This window comes from Trachymyrmex cornetzi, unplaced genomic scaffold (assembly GCF_001594075.2).
Source record: "Trachymyrmex cornetzi isolate Tcor2-1 unplaced genomic scaffold, Tcor1.1 scaffold482, whole genome shotgun sequence".
Lineage (NCBI taxonomy): Eukaryota > Metazoa > Arthropoda > Insecta > Hymenoptera > Formicidae > Trachymyrmex > Trachymyrmex cornetzi.
In genome coordinates, this window is record NW_017299641.1 from 583,117 (window position 1) to 603,633 (window position 20,517).

General features: G+C 29.8%; 6 protein-coding genes across 8 annotated transcripts in view; 3 read left to right on the top strand and 3 right to left on the bottom strand.

Moving 5' to 3' along the window:
• lin-52 (DREAM core complex component lin-52) overlaps nucleotides 1-571 on the bottom strand; it is a 1,933-nt gene extending 1,362 nt beyond the window's left edge. For all 3 annotated transcript variants that reach the window (XR_001940316.1, XM_018514008.1, XM_018514007.1), the window contains exon 1: nucleotides 493-571. Coding sequence is in view for 2 of the 3 variants with exons in the window: in XM_018514008.1 (XP_018369510.1) it covers nucleotides 493-523 (31 nt within the window). In the remaining variant the exon portion in view is untranslated. The remainder of the gene's footprint in view (nucleotides 1-492) is intronic.
• A 119-nt stretch (nucleotides 572-690) lies between these two features.
• On the bottom strand, nucleotides 691-1,017 carry Pet117 (cytochrome c oxidase assembly factor-like). The gene is made up of 2 exons (XM_018514009.1): nucleotides 911-1,017; nucleotides 691-843 (listed from the first exon to the last, which is right to left on the bottom strand). The coding sequence occupies exons 1-2, from the start codon at nucleotides 1,000-1,002 to the stop codon at nucleotides 705-707; spliced, it is 231 nt and encodes a 76-aa protein (XP_018369511.1). The 5' UTR covers nucleotides 1,003-1,017; the 3' UTR covers nucleotides 691-704.
• Nucleotides 1,018-4,679: 3,662 nt separating this feature from the next.
• On the bottom strand, nucleotides 4,680-8,201 carry LOC108765270 (uncharacterized). The gene is made up of 8 exons (XM_018513892.1): nucleotides 8,116-8,201; nucleotides 6,708-6,996; nucleotides 6,331-6,615; nucleotides 6,137-6,247; nucleotides 5,799-6,059; nucleotides 5,432-5,710; nucleotides 4,999-5,346; nucleotides 4,680-4,915 (listed from the first exon to the last, which is right to left on the bottom strand). Exons 1-8 carry the CDS (start codon nucleotides 8,134-8,136, stop codon nucleotides 4,833-4,835), a joined length of 1,677 nt encoding a protein of 558 aa, XP_018369394.1. The 5' UTR covers nucleotides 8,137-8,201; the 3' UTR covers nucleotides 4,680-4,832.
• Nucleotides 8,202-10,682: 2,481 nt separating this feature from the next.
• LOC108765340 (tRNA 2'-phosphotransferase 1) lies at nucleotides 10,683-12,554 on the top strand. The gene is made up of 2 exons (XM_018514017.1): nucleotides 10,683-10,912; nucleotides 11,902-12,554. The coding sequence occupies exons 1-2, from the start codon at nucleotides 10,901-10,903 to the stop codon at nucleotides 12,493-12,495; spliced, it is 606 nt and encodes a 201-aa protein (XP_018369519.1). The 5' UTR covers nucleotides 10,683-10,900; the 3' UTR covers nucleotides 12,496-12,554.
• On the top strand, nucleotides 12,491-15,510 carry LOC108765338 (speckle targeted PIP5K1A-regulated poly(A) polymerase). Its single transcript, XM_018514016.1, has 4 exons — nucleotides 12,491-12,831; nucleotides 13,228-13,310; nucleotides 13,385-13,744; nucleotides 13,823-15,510. The coding sequence occupies exons 1-4, from the start codon at nucleotides 12,575-12,577 to the stop codon at nucleotides 15,325-15,327; spliced, it is 2,205 nt and encodes a 734-aa protein (XP_018369518.1). The 5' UTR covers nucleotides 12,491-12,574; the 3' UTR covers nucleotides 15,328-15,510.
• Nucleotides 15,511-15,801: 291 nt separating this feature from the next.
• On the top strand, nucleotides 15,802-19,981 carry LOC108765264 (sentrin-specific protease 6). The gene is made up of 8 exons (XM_018513884.1): nucleotides 15,802-16,829; nucleotides 16,904-17,080; nucleotides 17,260-17,420; nucleotides 17,539-17,624; nucleotides 17,791-18,123; nucleotides 19,134-19,337; nucleotides 19,418-19,637; nucleotides 19,753-19,981. Exons 1-8 carry the CDS (start codon nucleotides 16,655-16,657, stop codon nucleotides 19,957-19,959), a joined length of 1,563 nt encoding a protein of 520 aa, XP_018369386.1. The 5' UTR covers nucleotides 15,802-16,654; the 3' UTR covers nucleotides 19,960-19,981.
• The last annotated feature ends 536 nt before the right edge of the window (nucleotides 19,982-20,517 follow it).

Consider the following 20,517-nt stretch of genomic DNA (forward strand, 5'->3'; position numbering starts at 1 on the left):
AATTTGTACTATTTTAGATATAAGAATAAAGCTGCACATAAACGATTTAAACTTAAATATCTTATTCTATTTTGTTACATAAAATAAAAGCTCAACAAATAGATAAAACAGCATATAAAGTGTAAGTATTCAACATTCTACACATATAGTAAAATTTTGCAACAACAGCTGGTATTCATAATCGATTCTTATAGTTCAAATATTAAGTCAAAATAAGAACGAACTACGAATACAACAATGATTTAGATTTTTAGATAAACCATCGATTTTTTTTCTTTAAAAAATCAGCATATATAATTATGACTATGAGTGTTAAAAAGCTGTCTAATAATAAATTAAAGTCATTTAAAGAAGCAACGTGTTAATAATATACTTTAATATATTTGTTGTATGATTATAACCCCAATATGTATACGTAACACAGACAAAAGCACTCGAAAATGACAAGTACTTTTATGCATTTCGTTCTATGGAGCAAAGCACCAAACTTACCCGATTGATCCGCTGCTTCGTCAGTTGCCATAACGCTCGCGTGACAAAGCTGTAAATTTACTCAAGTGTTTTCCGAAGGAAGGACGCTTCAACGAATACTCGACGCGCATACAAAATGGAGTGAAATGACCGAACGAAATACTTTACACACGGCTCTTTTATTCCTTATAAAAATGCTCGAGTAACAGACTAACAACTACGCGCATCAATCGTCACGTATCGTTCTCTCGTAGTGTCTCCTGCCTGCGCAGTTCCTTGGCTAACTCGGCTTGCTGCTGCAGAGTGTAGACATTTTCTGCCTTTCGGTCTCGTCGTTCGATATCGCGTATCACACCCAAGTGCAGCTGTTGCCTGAAACATTTTTGCAATCCAATGTTAGTTGTGAGAACGGCAAAATGTCTTTCAACGCGATATCTACCTGTCGTAAGACTGCCTGTAATGCACGTAGCCTATTATTCCAACGGACGTCATACAACATAAACCGAAAGTGATTTTAGACGCGTTCGACATTCTCGAGGAGAAGAGTGCGCAGTTATCGCCGTGAAATTGCTCGCGCGAGGCACGACGGGATAATCGATTATTGTCGATTTTAGCGCGCGTTATTTAACTTTCGTCAATTCGAAATTCGAAGACGCCGCTTTATATTTTTATAAAGCTTTATATATTTATTCGATTTGCTTAAAGGAAGTGAATTTGAGAAAAGACAGAAGTCTAAGGCCGGTACTCATGGTCAGTTCTTATATTCAAGACCGTCTTAAGTTCCTTCTTGAGATGTCATGAATCAATAAGAGGGCCGCATTAGTGTCTTAAGACATTATAGTCAAAAGGTTTGTCGCGTTGCCACCGACGAGATACTATTAAAAACCGACATCCTTACGGGAGTTTGCGTCCTTGTGAATAGTGAAGTGATTAAGAGTTAAAAACTGATAATATTGTACTAATTTTATGATTTATTAGTTTAGTAGATGTATTTATGCATTTATAACTCAATAATACTCGAATTTTCTTTAAAATTGAGATTTCAGTGTTATCATCAAAGTTTGATTATCAATAAAGATGATAATTGCAGAGAAAAAATTGTGATTTTTTTGCAATATAAAGAGAAAAACTTGTGATTTTTTTGCAATATATAGGATATTACAGCTTTACAAGTATGTATATTTATTTATGAGACATTTATGTAATAAAAAATCATGAATTTAATAATGCATGAGCCAAATATTTATGTTAATAATAGCAAATTTATATCAATTGTCGGTAACGTTAGCGTTCTTGAATTACCTCCGGGTCCTTGGGGCCCTTTTTATACCGCCGAAAATTTGCCCAGAGTAGACGATCTTTAATAATATCTCGTCGGTGGCGTTGCTTACACTTTTGACACTCGACATTTTCTCTTTCTCTCTTTTTAAGGTAAAATATGTATCTATCTCATTTTAAGTGCAAAAATATTTGGGGATTTCATGCAACGCGAACAGACCTAATAGGACTGAAGAGGAGGAGGAAGGATTTAATCAAAATTTGAAAATAAGTGTGTAATTAATATTACCACCCACGAGATATACTAATAAAGACCGAATTTTCGGCGGTATAAAAAGGGCCCCGAGGGCCCAGAAGTAATTGAAGAACGCTGACATATCGACAATTGATATAAATTTACCATTATATTAACATAAATATTTTTGGCTCGTACATTATTAAATTCATGATTTTTTATTACGTAAGTGTTCCATAAATAAATATGCATATTTGTAAAGCTATAAATCCTATATATTGCAGAAAAATTACAATTTTTTCTCTGCAGTTATCATCTCTGTTGATAATCAAACTTCGACGATATAATATTGAAATCATAATTTAAAAAAAAAATCGAGTATTATTAAGTGTTCTAAATGCGTAAATACGTCTACTAAACTAATAAATCATAAAATTAATATAATATTATCAGTTTTTAACTCTTAATTACTTCAATATTCACAAGGACGCGAACTCCCGTAAGGATGTCGGTCTTTAATTAATCATGGTGGAAGAGATTGACAATCCTTCCACCATGGTTTTTAATAGTACCTCGTCGGTGATATTATACTTATAGCAGAAAAAAATCTGAGAGAGCTAGGCCATGCCGGCCTTTTTCCTGTTACTATCGAAATCGCCCGTACACTACTGCCAGTACATCCATTTTCAGTTTGGGAACTACGTGACATTCATACATTTTCTGAGATCATCGATAAAATCGTATTGTCGAAAGTAAATATGGTTCGTCTCTGTACTAAATCAAGATAGAAGCGTGTCGACTATTCATAAAAGGGCTAGTTTAATGGGTCCTTGAAAAAATTTTAATTTTGTATCTTCTATATATGTAAATAAAAATTGTTGAATTTTAATAAATGAAATTGAAAATTCGAACAAGTTAATTTAGTGAATTTTGTCTTATAATATTTATATTATAATATCTTAGAAAATTATGAAGTTATGTTTCTTTATGCAAATTTTCAGATTGTTTTTTCCAAATATAATTATTATAGTATGTATTAAAGTCTCTATAATTATACATGTATCAATTACCTATATGCATTAAAGTCTCTAGCAGTTATAGAGACTTTTAATAAATTCAATCTTTACTAAACATATCTACATATATATTGTTAATTTTTGAGATATATTAATTTCTAAGATATATTAATTTAAGATATATTAATATTTTAAGGTGTATACAATTATACTTTTAAGGTATATATTTAAGGTATATATACTTTTTAAATCGTATATGAGTGCTTTTTCAGAATATTATTTTATTATGTTATCTTTATGTGTGAAATAAGAACACGAGATTATTAAGGATACTTCAAACAAATAATTTAATGAAGAATTTTAATTTTAATTTTAATTTTAATGATATGCGAGCAATAACCCGATTATGCTAAGAAAAAAAATCATAAATATAAGTTTTTTTAACTAATAAATTGTATCCACCCGATAAAAAATTTTTCATGCATGAATATATATACATATATATAAACACATACATAAACATATATAATTATATATAAAACATGTTCATACATCCTTTTTTCTCTTATAAAATTACTTTTTAGTGTAATAGAAATAATAATAGTTACGTAAAAATTAACATTAAAAATAATTATAAAGGTAATTTTCGGACTATTTTAGAAAAAATAAAGTTTGAAGAAATGTAAAAAAATTATTTATGTATAATTATATATAAAATTATGCATAATTATGTATGAGCAATTTTTTTTATTTTACCAAACTTGTTTTTTTCTAAAACAAACAATGCGAAAATTATTCCTTTAATTATTTTTTGTTTTCACATTACTATTATTATTTCTAATATACTAAAAAGTAATTTTATAAAAGAAAGAAGGATATATGAACATGTATGGACATATTTCATATATAATTATACATGTTTATGAATATTTATGCGTGTTTATATATGTTTATACATATTTATACATATTCATGCATGACAAATTTTTTTCTGGGCAGTTATTGCACGAAAGTTACACGACTAATAGTGTTGTCAGAGATAATGAATTTCACTGCCGAGAGACAGAAGAGATCGTTGTCAGATCGGGTTCTTATTAATTTTAGAAGATTCATTCTTTCTTTTATAGTAGGGTTGAATTCCAAACAACCTCGCATATTTTTACTCGTCTTCATGCCTCAAAGATATAATAGCCTACCCAAGCAGAGCAAGTCACGATAATGTCAAAATGATATTTAAATGAATCGGAAATGATTGCAAAATGACTTTTAATGATCATTTTGGAATAATTTTGACATCATAACTTGTTGTTCCGCTTAGGTAAGGAGCTCTTTGTCCTTCACAAGTTAGTTACACGATAAATTTTTCTTTTGAATCTCGTACAACGAAATAAACAATAACAACAAGTGACAAAGATCTACATGTAAATGATAATATAAATAAGTGAAAAGGCTAATTCGGTTAAATCAAATTTTGAGAGACTAAATAATATTTCTGAATAAATTTTTATTACATTTTCCAGATATACATAAAACTAGATAACTTACATCCTTTACATGCTTGTTTTTAGTTTATAAAATAAAATAGACCGCAACATATATTTCATAGATTAATGCAATAAATTGATAAATTTATTTATATCAATGGAAGAAAAAAAACACGCAATTTTTCACTTCTTCGGCCATAATCCAATAATCGCAGTAATGGATCCTTAATATTAAACGCAATATATAAATTGAACGGAATATTTTGAATCCTTTGAGAAATCATTATGTTTAAACTATTTAAAGAATATATTATTTTCTCATCGCCAGTATGTGTTGTATAAATGTCTTCAAATTTTGAAGGCAGTTATCCGTATGTAAGTCTGGATCAATCGAATGAAATAAATGATTTCTCGACTTATTTCCTCAAATTCTGTAAAAGAACGAGATATTTGTGAAATAATATTTCTACTTTGTGTCTCATTATTGCGCGATAAATAAAAAATTTTCTCTTACCTTTTAGTTGCTCGTTGGTCTCTTTCACAGGAAACATAGGTTGACATTCCCGTAAATGTGGAAAGATGCTACCGAGAGACGTTTTGCCAATGGTATTGTAAATTAGTATATTAGAAACCCAACGATATATTATCAACCTGTACTGTAATCGAAGGAATTTAATGTGTCTCTTCATTGAATGAACGTTAGATCTTTTGACATGTATATGTTTCCTGACATTTTGTAATTTTTGAGAGGATTCGTTATCAGTGTCCATTATAGTTTCCTCGAATATCTCTAAGTTTTCGTTTATTTGACGTTTAGTTAATTTAACATTGTTCATGAAATCCTTGATGGTTATTTCGTCATCTGTGAAAAAAATCGAGATTTGACATATTATATTGACATTTCGTGATATCGTTTCTCTCTACGGCCAAAAAAATCTTTCTTTCACCTTCTAGTGCAGTGCTGCTCTCTTCTATGGGCAATGAGAAAGACTGATCTTCCAGTGGAAGCTGAAAGTCATTTAAAGATTTTCCTCCAATAATAGCTGAACTGTCCTCATAAGTAAACCACTCATGTGATATCATTGCGAAAGTGAATAGCTTCATTTCTAATGTGTGATGTATGATTTGTTTGAATTCGCACTCCGTTTTAGTAGAAGCATCGATGCCCTCGGTCGTCGACGATCTACTCTCGCGCTTCAAGATATCTGCGGCGTTTTTCTCCTGATCTATATAAGAGATCAAGATTTTTGTATAAGAATATATTTATTTTGGTGCGATATGACACTTTTCTACTGCAAAAAATCTTTCTCTTACCTGTCGGTCCGTTATCATTTTTATCCATGGGCAATGAAGACTCATCTTTCAGTGGAGGCTGGGATTTCTTATTGACAGATTTTTTGCGGATATTCGGATAACGTATATTAAGGACCCATTTATATGCGAACAATTGAAGCATCAATATGTCCTTATTGAGACGTGACGATATTATAGTTTCCTTAGATTTTAGTTTCTCGTTTAATTCAAATACGATTGATTTAATAAGTTTTATAAGCAGTTCGGCCTTTCTCGAATTACCTGCATGAAAAATCAACATTCTGGTGAAGTAATATTTTTACTTTGTAACGATATCGCGCGAAAAATCTTTCTCTTACGTTTCATTGTGTCGTAGCCCTTTTTCTCCGATAATTCCTTTGATTTCGTATGAGATCGATTTTGGATCGCTTCAATGGTGCTTATGATATCAGAGGACATTACTATACGATCTGCATAAAAGATTGAGATTCTTATAAAACAATTCTACTTTGACGCAATATTGCGCTTCTCTACAATAAAAAATCTCTCTCACCTTGCAGTGTGTAGTTAGTCTGTACCTGATGGGGTACACATCTTTTTGGAAGCTTTAAGATCTCCTCGTAATATGATTTGCCGACAGTATTTAGGACTATTACATCGGAGGTCCATTGATGTATCATCATTACGAATTTAAACAAAAGGTATGTGTCGAAGTTGGCTTTTTCAACATTTTGAGGGAAATTAGGAACAGCATCCTGTGCATCTTTTTGAAATTTCTTTATGTGCGCTACGATCAACTTAGTGCGATTTATGAATTCGTCGACGGTTATCTTTAGACCTACGTAATAAATCAAGATACATATAGCACAATATTTTCATTATGGCGTGATATTGCGCCTCTCTCTATGACAAAAAATCATTCTCTCTTACCTTTCACTGTTGTCACTTTTCTATTGTCACTTTTTTCTACGGGCACTGAAGGTTGATTATTGAAAGACCTGTGTCCGGTGTGTGAGGAATAGGTGTCAACAATGTTCCATTTATATAAAAAGAAGAAGTAAGGATAGATATCCATCTTGAATGTTTCACCGTTATTACCGTCCTTTGCTATTTCACTATCAAAAATTCTATTATTACACAAGTCTTGGTCCTGCAATCTTTTTTCATCTGGGATGTAACTTTGTACGATGACACAGTACAAAAGCAGTAATTGTGCGATCTAAGGAAATGAGAACTTAATTTTTATAGATCCTTTTAATGTCGATTTAGGTCTCTATTTTGTGTTCCTAATTCTTTTAGGAAAAGTTCGAAGTAGGAAAACTCTAAAAGTTTTAGGGAATACTATATATAAAACCTGCGCGACGATGATACAACGATATCGTTACTGTCGTTAAATGTTACAGAATAGTGGATTTGATATCACTAATATTTTACTTTTACGCCAATTTTTGATATTCCGGAATACTCGCGAATCACTTACGATATGAAAATATCGACATATATATGATGACGATTAATGATTATCGAATACGAGTATACATATAGATTCTGAGTATTCTAATCTTTTTTTGTTCCGTTTATTCAACACCACGAAAACGAAAGCAGACTGGAACCGACGCGATTCACCGATTCGTGATGGATGAGACTTTTGTGTTCAAAAGTACAGATTTACAGTGAGTGCAAAAAAGTGTTCGTACAGAGAAAATATTTTTTAAAAAACTTTATTTTTAAAAAGTAAATATTATGCAGCCAGAAATGAATCATCGAATTGAATTAATATCGATACGATGATTTCAACATCAATTTGACGTCGATTCGACGTTTAATTGACGCTCATTTCCTGTTGGGTAATTAACAATTTATTTATAAAGAATAAAATAGGATGTATGTTTCTTAAAATTATATATATAACAAAAAGATGTGTATTAATTATAAAAAATATATCATTTGAAAAATAAGCCAAAATAAAAATTGTATTGTCTGGATGCTCGAAAAGTATTCGTACAGTCGAGAAATTTAGCTTCTAAAATCAAAAATATATGCGAAGCTCATTTGTTAATGTAAGAACAGAATGTATTCATTGTATAAAATTGCTAACTAATGTTTATTTTCTACAAATAAGACTTTTTTAATAAAAAATTTCCTTGTACGAATATTTTTTGCTCTCACTGCACGTGATTTCATAAGATCATGTCCAAATCTGGCATAATGTATCAAACGGATAATAATCGCGACAATATAACTGAAAAATATCCGATGGTAAAGTGTAGTCTCTTAAAATTGTAATATTTTCTCGCGTTTTAAAAGAGACGTTGACGATGTTTGCGCGGCTACATACCTTTATACGTTTCGTAAACATATTCGCGAAATAATACAAATGTTTCCTGACGAATGTATCTTCACGATGTGTCTAGATTCGCGATCAACTACTGACTGACGCGTCTGTCTCGAGACGTTCTGTTTTCTTACAAGTAACGTACCTTTGTTTGCCTGATTTTGATGACCTTTAGATACCTACATGCCAGTATAGACCAAACAAATTGACTGAAACAAGCGACCAAGGCAAATGTATCTATCCCTACCGAAAACAATCATGTCACAAAGTTACACGATGAAATCATGTACTTAAAACGTGTAAATCACGTAATATGTTCACTACGTGATTTTTTAAAATGATGTAATTTGAAAAATCACATGATATTACAAATAATTTCATCCATCATGTGATGCTATAATTATAAAGATGTTATATAGAATTTTAAAGAATTGAATGATAGAAATAGAAGAAAAAAGAACATATTATCATATGACTTTTCAAAATACGTAATTTTAAAATCATATACTGATTTGGAACAATCCGTTACGTGGTTTACATGTTTTAATTATGTGATTTCACCATGCAACAGTGTGACGTAATTTTTTTCAGTAGGGATAGTTTTTCATAGGCTGTTATGTCCGTTACTGATGGCAAAACGTTTTGGAAAGAGTAACAAACGTTTCTCTATAAATATGTCGTCAGAAATATAAGATGAGAAATATAAGAAGAACAAATTTAAACAAAAGTTTTATAATTTCCTTTAGAAATGCATTTTAGTACTGGCTATAATTTAATACTATGAAAAATAATTAATATCAATACCTTTCAATATTAAATTTCTGTGAGAGTTTCAAAGTCGTTTTACGCTCAAATTTTTCAAAAAATATTTTATTATATATATAATATATATATATACGTGTATTTGGAAATGTTATGTAATCGTATCAACATTGTGTTTTTGAGAATTCGCCAATCTTTAAGTATAATTAAACTCATCTTTAAATAATCTTTAATTACAATATCAATTTCTAAGCATAAAATTGCAATGCAAATATAAAATTGGTAGAAAGGTTGCGGACAAACGAGTTTTAATTAATAGATCAAACATTAAAACCAGTTTATTAAATCGTCAAGAGAGATTAAAGAACTAGTTAATATATAATGCATGGAACGTTTCGACTATACATCTTTTCTACAATCAAATAATTACAATTAGAAATAAATGTACGTGTATATTATATAAAGCGTAAAACGTGACGTATTTATTGTATCAAAATGAGAATGTGCGCACGTTGTATTAAAATACGATCACTTAAGTATAATTTGACCAAAAAAAAGCGTTACATTAAAAACAAAATAATTGAAGCAATAATCAGCAATGAATGTTAGCAATTCACAAATTATATAAAAATAATTGTATAAGTCAACTGGAAGGGTAATTCACAATATTATCAAATCCATACGAATTTAACAAAGTTCTTAAATTTCTGAGAGAAATTTAAACGTTTTGTTAAAAGCAAAGAAATAGGTGACATTGTCGTCTAATTAGAGACGACTGAGAAAAACAGCATCTTATTATCAGTCAAATATATAAGTATATGATAAAATTTAATATAAAAGCATTTGTATTTAAATTATATATTTGAATAATAATAGAATACTTTTTTGATCAAAAAGATCCACCGTTGGCTTTTATGTTCTTTTTTCGTCTAGTAATTTGATTTATTCATAAAGTCTATTATAATTTGAATTTTAATCTTATAAATATGTGGCTAAGGTACTCAGTCAGAAATTATAATGGAACCGATATCGAATCGATTTAATACTTTCGACGTCGATCGACGAAATTTCATTGAAATTTTAATAAAATTTTTTCCACTACTATTACATTATTAGCGACACCACTTGTCGAATTTACTTGTACACTAGTAGTATATTTTTATCCGGGTATTAATATATAGAATTAATTTCTTGTTATTTAATATATGAAAAAAAGATGAGATTAACGATAATAATTATATATTTACAATTTTTATTCTTTAAATTCTGCTCATTGTGAACTAATCGATGATTAATTCATCAAAAAATTAAGTATTTTATTAATATAAATGGAATTGTTAAGTTTTTATTTAATACATGGAAAAGGAATTTAAAACAAAGAATATTGAATTGTATATATGATATGTATATATATAGGTATAGACTTTCGTGCCGTAAATAATATAGGTCAAAGCCGTTTCGATTCTTCAAAATTGAACGTTCTCGACACTGTTCGATGTATCGATTATTCCATCGAAAATGCACGTGAATTTGAATCTCGCAGGAAAGGATTGTATTTCTAGCCAAGGCTGCATTATGGTTGTGTTTTAATATGCGCTGTCGGTATTAAAAATCTATAATTTATTATTTTCTGACGTGTTGATCTCCAATTTATATATCTGTTGTGCAAATGTACATACAATATGTATATACTTGTAATATAAGGATGTCTACACATATGCCATCTCGTGTTTAACTTCGGAATGACATTAGGAAATCAGTGAAATAAAACGCGGATAATACAGTCGATAGTACAGTCGGTTCAGCATTTTCGAGCGTAGATGTAACAAGCGTAGATATAACATGTTTCACGGCCAACGCGTATGTTGCGGTGTTACGCCATTATTGCCGTTATGATATTAACTAAAATTTTATAAATTTGTGACGAGCATATTACTGTTAATTCAGATGAGACATATACTTTTAAATTAGTGTAAAGAAAACCAATTGGGTGGAAGTTACGAGGATTGCGAGCTACGCTAATTTCATGTTTTCGAAGGTTAGATATTCGTGATGTAACTATTTATTATGGAAAAGATATTTGTGAACTTTCATACAAATATTGGCTCGTATTAACGTCGTGGTAGTAAAATTACACATAAGAAATCATTCTGTTTTTTGGTGTTCACTTTTTTATGCGAGCATGTACAATGATTTGCTTTTAATAATTGCTTCGCCTTTGAAACATACATTTATTATTCTTTTTTATTATTTGTATCTGAACGGTCATTGGTACGCCAGAAGGACTGCATAAATTGAGCTAATAACTGAATCTATGCAGTCCTGCTTGAGAAAACGAATATTAAGTTAGACATCTAAGAGTCAATAAATCTAATATATGTGTGACACATTATTTCTATATTTTATTTAATTTTTATCTTTGTGTTATTTTATAATTATAATTTATATATTTTAAAGTTTATCTTATGTACTTCTGTTAAAGATAACTAAACATTTTATTTTTGTAAAGATTATTATTGTAAGTTATTACTAAATCTTTAATAAAATTAACATTAATATGTGATTACTATTGAAATTGCGATTGAAAAAATAGCCTATTATATTATTAAATCTTAATAATAGTGTCGTTATGGTTATATTATGAAGTTATAGTATACATAATAAAAAAACCTAGCAACAATACAACATGACGTTGCTGCGAGAAATTATAGAATAAGTCTATAGGGCAATTAAAAGTATTTTTCAAGAAGCTTTTGAATTTTTTGAAATTATTAATATATTTTATGAGAATATATTAACAGATTTTTTAAAATCATTAATATAATAACAATAATAACAGTAATAATTATCTTGTTATACAGACTTTTGTCATATAGACTGTCTAAAGTATATATGCTACAAAGAGCTTAAAAATTTGCATTTGCATTTTTAAAAAGAATCTTTGTAATAATTTAATTAATAATTTAATTAATAGGATTGAATGTACAATTTATGATCTCTAACAAAAGTTATTAATGTTGCTTTCAGACTCAGAGTAAAAGGGATATTGCACTCAGTAAAAGATTATCGTACCTACTACGTCATGGCGCTACAAAGGAAGGCTTAAATATTAAACCAAATGGTTTTGTTGCAATTAATGAATTATTAAATAAATCACTACATCAGTATACTACTGACGATATCAAGAGAGTAGTAAAGGAAAATAACAAACAGAGATTTACTCTTAAGACTATTAATGGTGTTTTAGAGATTAAAGCAAATCAAGGACATTCTATATTCAAGATCAATGAATTGAGTTTGAAAATACTTGACCGCATAGACTTTGACATAATTCATGGCACCTATTTTAAGTACTGGACAAACATAAGAACGGAAGGTTTATCGCGTATGAAAAGAAATCATATTCATTTTGCAAAGGGATTAAATTTTATCAATGGTTTACGTCAAAACGCTGAACTTTTTATTTATGTGAATTTTGGGAAAGCAAAGGAAGATGGCTTAATATTTTTTGAATCTGAAAATGGTGTTGTTCTTTGTGCCGGAAATTCAAAAGGATTTATTGAAACAAAATATTTTTTGAAAGTGATTACTGCTGATGGTCAAACATTAAATTTGAATTGAAAATAATAAAATCTTTCTTTATCAAATAAGAAACATAACTAAATATAATAAATTACGATTATTTCCACAATTTTGAAACATGAATTCACAATCATATGATGAATCTTTCAAACATAAAAGTGAACAGGTTCCCACAAGTTCAAAATATCAAGAAACAAGTTCAGAACAAAAATCACTTCAAGAAGAGCATCCTTATTTATCAGGAAGGTCACTTTGTGTTTCACCTTTACCAAAAACTCTGTCGCCAATGGATTTAGTAAATTTTTTTCGACGATTTGGAACAGTTAAAAGACAACGTTTTGGACAGGATTTCTTTTGGATTGAATATACTGAAAGGTAATAAAAATTTATGATTAATATTTATGATAGAATATACACGAATAAATTTTCGTCTCTCTAGTTATGCAAATATTTATATATTGTTCTATTTTTTTTAACATAAAGGCGATTACATAATAATATTAGTTTCTTTGGTTATATATATGGAAGTTATATTTTTTTACTCTGTAAAAATAAAAATTTATTATGGTTGGTTCTTTTCTTTTAAATATTAGGAATCTGTTCAATCAGTTTTTTTTCCTTTTTTTTCCTAATTTTTAGAATAAATATTCTCTTGTTTATAATAATCACTATTTAAGAAGAAAAAAAAAGAACAAATATTATTAATGACTAGAAGCATGTGAATAAAGGTATTACTCTACAAAATATTTATGCTTTGTTATTGCATTGCAGGAATCCTACTAATGTTTTAATGAGCAGAACAAATTGGCTACCAAATGAAAAATTATGTATGAGAAGACTGAGGAAAAGTGAAAGTAAGATATACAATTATTATATCTCGTAATAATTTTGAAATGATGTTACTTATATACGTTCATTGTTTTTACAGCACAACTACAAAGACCTACTAATTTAACAGAGCCACAACAACAAAATGACACTGTTCGGAAAAAAAAAAGATTTGAGAATAAAACTGAAGAAGAAGAAGAAGATCCAATTGGTTATGATCGTATAAAAGATGTTATTGAAAACGAAGTGACATTTGACAACCAATTAGCAGCACTTTTAAATGCAGTACAACTTACTGAATTTGAATTGACAACAAGATATAATGTTATTTGCTCTCATTTGGATGAAATATTCAGATCGATTTTCCCAGAATGTCGGACGTACAGATTTGGTTCAACAGTGGCGCAATTAAGTTTTAAAGAAAGTGACTTGGATATCTACATGTACGTCGGTAAAATCGGTAAGAGATTTTCTAATTTTATTATCGCATGAATAGCATATGAATCGGATATTTAAATAACGTCCGTTTCTGTTTCAGGTTTGCCGCCAAATTATTATAAACCGGATATGCCATTGCATATATGGACGACAATGGTTTTCAAGAAAGTGAGAAGAGTTATGTATAATTTGAAATATGTATTCACCAACATAATATCAATACCTAAAGCGAAAACACCTATTATAAAATTCCGTTATATACCGACTAATGTCTCTTGCGATATTTCCTTCAAAAATAGCCTAGGCATCTATAAAAGTGACTTTTTACGGTATTGTGCATTACGCGATCCTCGATTAAGACCGCTGATGCTGCTCATCAAGTATTGGGCGAGGCATTTCGGGATTTCGGGTAGTGGAAGAATTTCTAGTTATGGATTAGTATGTCTAATTATTTTTTACCTTCAGCAAGAATCGATTGGTCTCCTTCCGCCTTTACTACATCTTCAGAGAAATTGTATCCCACAGATTTTGAATGGCTGGCAAGTAAATTTTGATGAAAATACTGTGTTACCAGCCATTACCAACAGCAGTAATATTGCAACACTGCTTCACAATTTCTTTACCTTTTACGGTGAATTCAATTTTACCGCATGTGTGCTATGTTTATTCGACGGAAAAACATATTCATTGCCTGATTTTGCACAGTTAGATAAATTACCCAATTACATGGACAGATATAAAAGTTACGTCATGGATAATAATACCAAGAAATTGGATATTTATAAGCCAGTATGTGTGCAGGATCCAATCGAACTTAATCAAAATACAGCCGCAAATACGTCAGATCGTGCATTATTAGCATTTCAACATTGCTGCAAATTTAGCGCTGATGTCTGTTCAACAGCTAGTGAAAATAATTACAATTATTTAATAAAGATGTTATTCACTTCAATACCTCCTCAATTGAAACAGTTGAAGAAGAAAAAGAAGAATTTCAGAAATGTAATAAAGGCTGGTCGTTTTGTCCATGCTGGATTACCAGAAGATTTCGATACACGTACAGATATTACTAATAAAGAGCAATACAAGAAAGATAATTGGTATTTCATCACTTTTAATCTAATAAGAGATATCTTTGAAAAGATTTTTAAGTTGCAAGTCGAGGTACTTCTCGATCAAGAAACGAAGCAACAAAAAGTTGAAGTATTATCTGATGTACACACTAAAAGTTATCAAAAAGTAACGTTTCACTGCACAGGGAATAAATGTGTGTGGTACAATAGAAAGAAAAATGGTAGAACTCTTTTGGATCTTCAATTAAGTCTTCTGGAGAAAGAAGCAATTATGTCAGATAAAGTAGTGGAGCAATTAAAAGAACATGATGAAGCAAACAACATAAAGCTAAATTTTATATGTACATTAGAAAAGGCGGACAACCCTGTAGCGGTGGTTATAGTGTTGAACGATGAGGACAGTCAAAGTTACATTTTTCGACAATTTGAGTGTTTCGTAAATAGTTGGATACCAAAAATAATAAACAAAACATTGCTACACATGCTGCAGTACAAAAAGACCTATGATCAACTGCTACGCCATCAGTCATGATGATGTTAAAGTCGTATGCTTTTCGGCATGGACCAAACATTAGCGGTTCTTCCTATGTGTTATTCTGTTGATATTTCGTAATAGAATTCTGATCACATTTGTCTGATTAGTTCATTTTTACTATTAATAATTTTAGAACATGTATAAATTCAGAATCCTTAGAAAAAAAATATATACTTTACACACACATACATATATATATAAATGAAGAATCTAGGATTTATAAAATAAAAAACATTTTATGCTTTTTAATCATATTACAATATTATATTTATTGAATCCATATGATATTTAGGAATTATAATCTTTTAGAGTAAGTATAATCGTAAAGCCTTGTGTCCACGATGCTAGAAATCGGTCCGAGATCTCGGACAGAGAAAAAATTAACAAATCACATTTGAACAAATTGATCACATGACCATTGCGATTGGTCAATTCTTTCTTCATCCGAGGTCTTGGACCAATTTCTAGCGAGGTCGTGGACACAAGGCTTAACATACAGTAAATGTAGATTTTTATAAGCACAATACATGCTTATGTCTATTTTGCTCTTCTCACAGATTCATATCGAGAAATCAATCAAGTATTACATTTCCTATTCAGAATTTTAAATTGAACAGTATTCATAATGCACTTAAAAAACTAAAATTTTTTTTAGATCGAAAGGCATAGAAATGTACTTCATGCAATTCCTAATAAATGTAAATTAATAAAAATGTGTTACGATTGAAAAGGATTCATTTCAACGTTCGCGAATGTATACTTTTGAAATACTTTTCTTATTTGTACGACAAATATGCGTTAAATGTATATGAGGATGTTTGAGATCATTGTATTCGCGCGGGATTAATTTTGAATATCAAGAAAATGATGCCCTCTGCCGGGCTTCACGGGCACCTTCCACCTGTCCCTACCCTACTCTACCCCACAAGTTTCTTTAGGAATAACACGGCGCGTTTGTACTCGCTTGCTTTCAAAATTTTCGTAATTTAAAAAATCGCCTGGACACGAACGACTTCCATATACACGGTGAGAATTAAAATTCTAACTATTTACACACCTCTAAAATGTAACAATAAACATATTGGAATATGTTCAGATTCCCACACGAGTTTTTATCATTTATTGTTGTTTTGGATGTGATGTTCAGTAAGGATAACATAATATTTGGGCAATAATCGGGTAGGAATTCTGAACGTGCCTTTGAAGATGCTTGAAGGATAAAAAAATAATGAAAGTAATGTCTTGTACGATATATAGGTGATCGTCACAATTAACACGTCAGCCGATATAGTACATTAATGAAATTATATTGGATTTTACGAAAATGTTTGAAGATCAAAATTCTCCAGATATTGCAGAGCAGTATCTAAATCTACCACGAACTGTTCTAACTCTAGAGTGTCGAATGATTGTAATAGGTTCTTATAAATGTATTCCTCGGGAAAAAGTAATGATTTCTCACAGTGGTGTAAGATTTGATGTCCCTTTGGTAGAAGATGGTACATTTATTTATAATAAAAATATGGGTAAAAAAAGCCATATAAGTTCTTTGAAATATTTTGATATTTTACAGATACAAGTTTTGTAACTTTGCATATGAAATACAGGCATGTAATTAAGCTTTTAATTAATTTTGAACGAACAGTGCCAGTACTATTCCTTTATATGTCTCCAAATACAGGAACCAAGGTGCGTGAATTATTAGGAATGCAAGATCCAAAGGGACCATATTATGATCCTGTTGGACAAGGTATAACATATACGAATTTTCTGTATTTTAAATAGTTTCGGTAATTTAATGATTTATTTTAAAAATATTTATTCAATCTCCGCAGTTTTCGATAAACATAATATGTAGAAAAGATATAAAAATTCTTACAATTAACGAAGCCGGATGTGATTAAATTTTTGATTTGTGATATTTTTTAGCTGAGATGCATAGACGTATTACGTTATTATTAGATAAATTACCGAAGGATTCAAAGGCGATAGTAACAAGTTTATTCTTACAAGAAGATAAAATAGACGAATTGACTGCTAAAGAAGCTAACAATATATTTATACGAGCCACACGGACGTTATGGGATCATGTACGTGTATTTGAATTATATATATTATATATATATAATATTTTATTATATATAACATACATGTACATTTTTAATATAAGCATATATACATATATTTAATATATTTTTATGTTTACAGTCGCTCATTACTACATGGAAACTAAATCAAAACTTAACTACTATGAATACTACAGATACTATTAGTGTCAATGATGACGTACAAACGTAAGAATCTTATTTAATAATCGATTTTTAATAATCGTTTTTTAATAACATCGAACAAAATACATTTCATAATCTTGCTTATTTAATCTAATATTACTTGATTTTTTAGACATAGTCATAAATTTGTAAATAATTGAATTTTTTATGTGTAAACTATTTTTTGTAGAATAATTACATATCCATCATTTCCTGTAGAAAGAGGAATAACCATTAACACTGCACATTACCTATGTCTCGCAGAAGGCCAATACTTGAACGATGCGGTTATAGAATTTTATTTAAAGTATTTAACCTTAGAGGTATTGTCAGAATTTGATCAACATAGGACTCACGTATTTAGTTCATTTTTTTATCAGCGTTTGATTACTCCACATTTCGGAGAAACCCAAAATACCGTACCAATAACACTTGCCGCCGAGCGACACGCAAGAGTACAGAGGTGGACGAAGGATGTTAATATATTTGAAAAAGATTTTGTTATAATTCCTATAAACAAAAAGTAAGTAATCCGGTAAATTTAACATGAAGTCAATATAAGCTTAAGAGCGGTGCTATAAGTGGTGCTTTGTATGGGATGCCTTCCAACAAGAGACACACATGATATGGTAATGCAGTGCATCATTACATCCTTATTGTTCGTCAATGTTAAATAAGATAAGATGATCATTATGTTGTACCGAGTCGCTTGTTGGAAGGCACCCATGGTGTCCGGTACTGGGTTCACTCAGGACTGCGTTCAAATTTCCACCTGGGTACTCCCCGGATGTCATATCATCCTTGTTGTTTACCGAATGTTAAACAAGAATGATATGACACCCGAGGAACACCCGGGTGGGAATCCGAACGCAGCCCAGAGAGAACAGTCAGGACCGAGGATCTTAAAAGTTGGAATCAGTTTTGGGATATTAGATAAAAAAATCCATTGCACGAAGAGTTCAATGTTATAGATAAGAGAAAAAAGAAAAACATTGACGTTTTATCGTACATATATCTGCGTCTTGTATTGAAATTTACCTCATATTAAATAGTTTGTAATAAACGGGCCGATCAATTTTATTAAACAATATATTTATATTTTTTGACCGTATATTTGAGAAATTCAATTAATACTAGAATGTAACAAATCAATTTTATTAAACAATATATTTATATTTTTTGACCGTATATTTGAGAAACTCAATTAATACTAGAATGTAACTGCCTATTACGGTCGGAGCTGGATCTTCGTTAATATACCATATTGTAGTCTTTTTCAAACTGCGCGCCGAATTGTTTTTCCGGACTAAATAAACGCAAGTACATATAAATGCAAGTACATATATAGTATATATTAGTAATTCAAGATTGAATTATTTAAAGCAACGAAGATCCAGCTCCGACCGTAATAGGCAGTTACATTCTAGTATTAATCAATTTTATTAATTTTATTCTTTAAATAATTCTATGATTTTTCGTAACATAGGCATATATTATATCATATTTTGCATAACAATATAATATTATTTATAGTGAACACTGGTTCTTGGCTATTATTTGCTTTCCTGGATTAGTTGGAAAAGTTTCCAAACGTATTACAAAAACTAGCAAAAATTATAGTCTCGTTAGTTTTTCTAATACGGGCGGAGATTCTTCTGAGTCTGTACAAAAGAATAAAAAAATAAAAACGTTGAAAAGAAAAGCTGTTGAACTTGAAGAGCAGAAGGAAATCAAGATGTAAGCAGCACGTTTATATCTATTTAATGCATTTTATTGTGATTTTTGTGATTTTAATATTTAAATAATTTAATTTATAGCCCCTGCATATTAATATTCGATTCGCTCGGTGGTGCGAATTATTCATCGGTATTTACTACATTAAGAGATTATTTAAGTTGCGAATATGTTGTCAAATTTGGTGTAGAAAAGACATTCTCGAAAGATACTATTAAAGGAGCGTATCCGAAAGTACCCAGGCAATCCAATTATACTGATTGCGGATTGTATTTATTACAATATGTGGAAAGTTTTTTCAAGGCAAGTACATATTAAATCTTTAATATTTTTTTTATTATTATATGTTTTAATTTATATTCTATATGTCTGATTACGTATAATTAATGTGATTATGAGTTTATTTCCCTTTTCACAGGATCCTATTAAAGATTATACTTTGCCAATTAAAATCTTGGAAACGTGGTTTGAAGAAATGGTCATATTGAGGAAGAGGGAGGAATTATCGAATTTGATAATTAAATTAATGAATAACACCAAAGGGAATAAACCTATTAATTTGCCTACTATAACATTTCCGACAAAAAATGGCAAATTGAAACGGGACGTCAAAAATCAGATGTAATTACTTCTGAACACAGAATGTAGCAACGTTTATGTTTAAGACAAAATTTCTAATATATTTCTTATTATTATAGATTTTTGTTCGTAATCTTTTTTTCAATACATTAAATATAATTGAATTAATTAATTTAATAGTTATTACTTATTTGTGTTACTTAATAAAAAGTACTGATTTATAATTTAACCGTAGTTTGATCGAAGTTGTCCTGAAAATTAAATATAATAATTGCATTATTTAAGCTTAATGCTCAATAATGGAATACACTCAACTGTGAGATACCTTGCGCGCGCAGAATTGTATTGTCATAATTTAAGTGATACACATGGTGAATTCGATTATTCGCATTACACTGGATTATTATACATAAAAAAAGGCTGCTTTTAAATATCTAGTGACAATAATATAATCAACTTTGACAATGAAATTATATATACATATACATGTTCTGTTAAATAACAATATCATTTAGAATTAAATCGTTTAAAATATTTATATGCTTCTATATTTAATTTTTACATTTAGTATGCACTAATCTAGTGTGATGGAAGTTGAATTTGC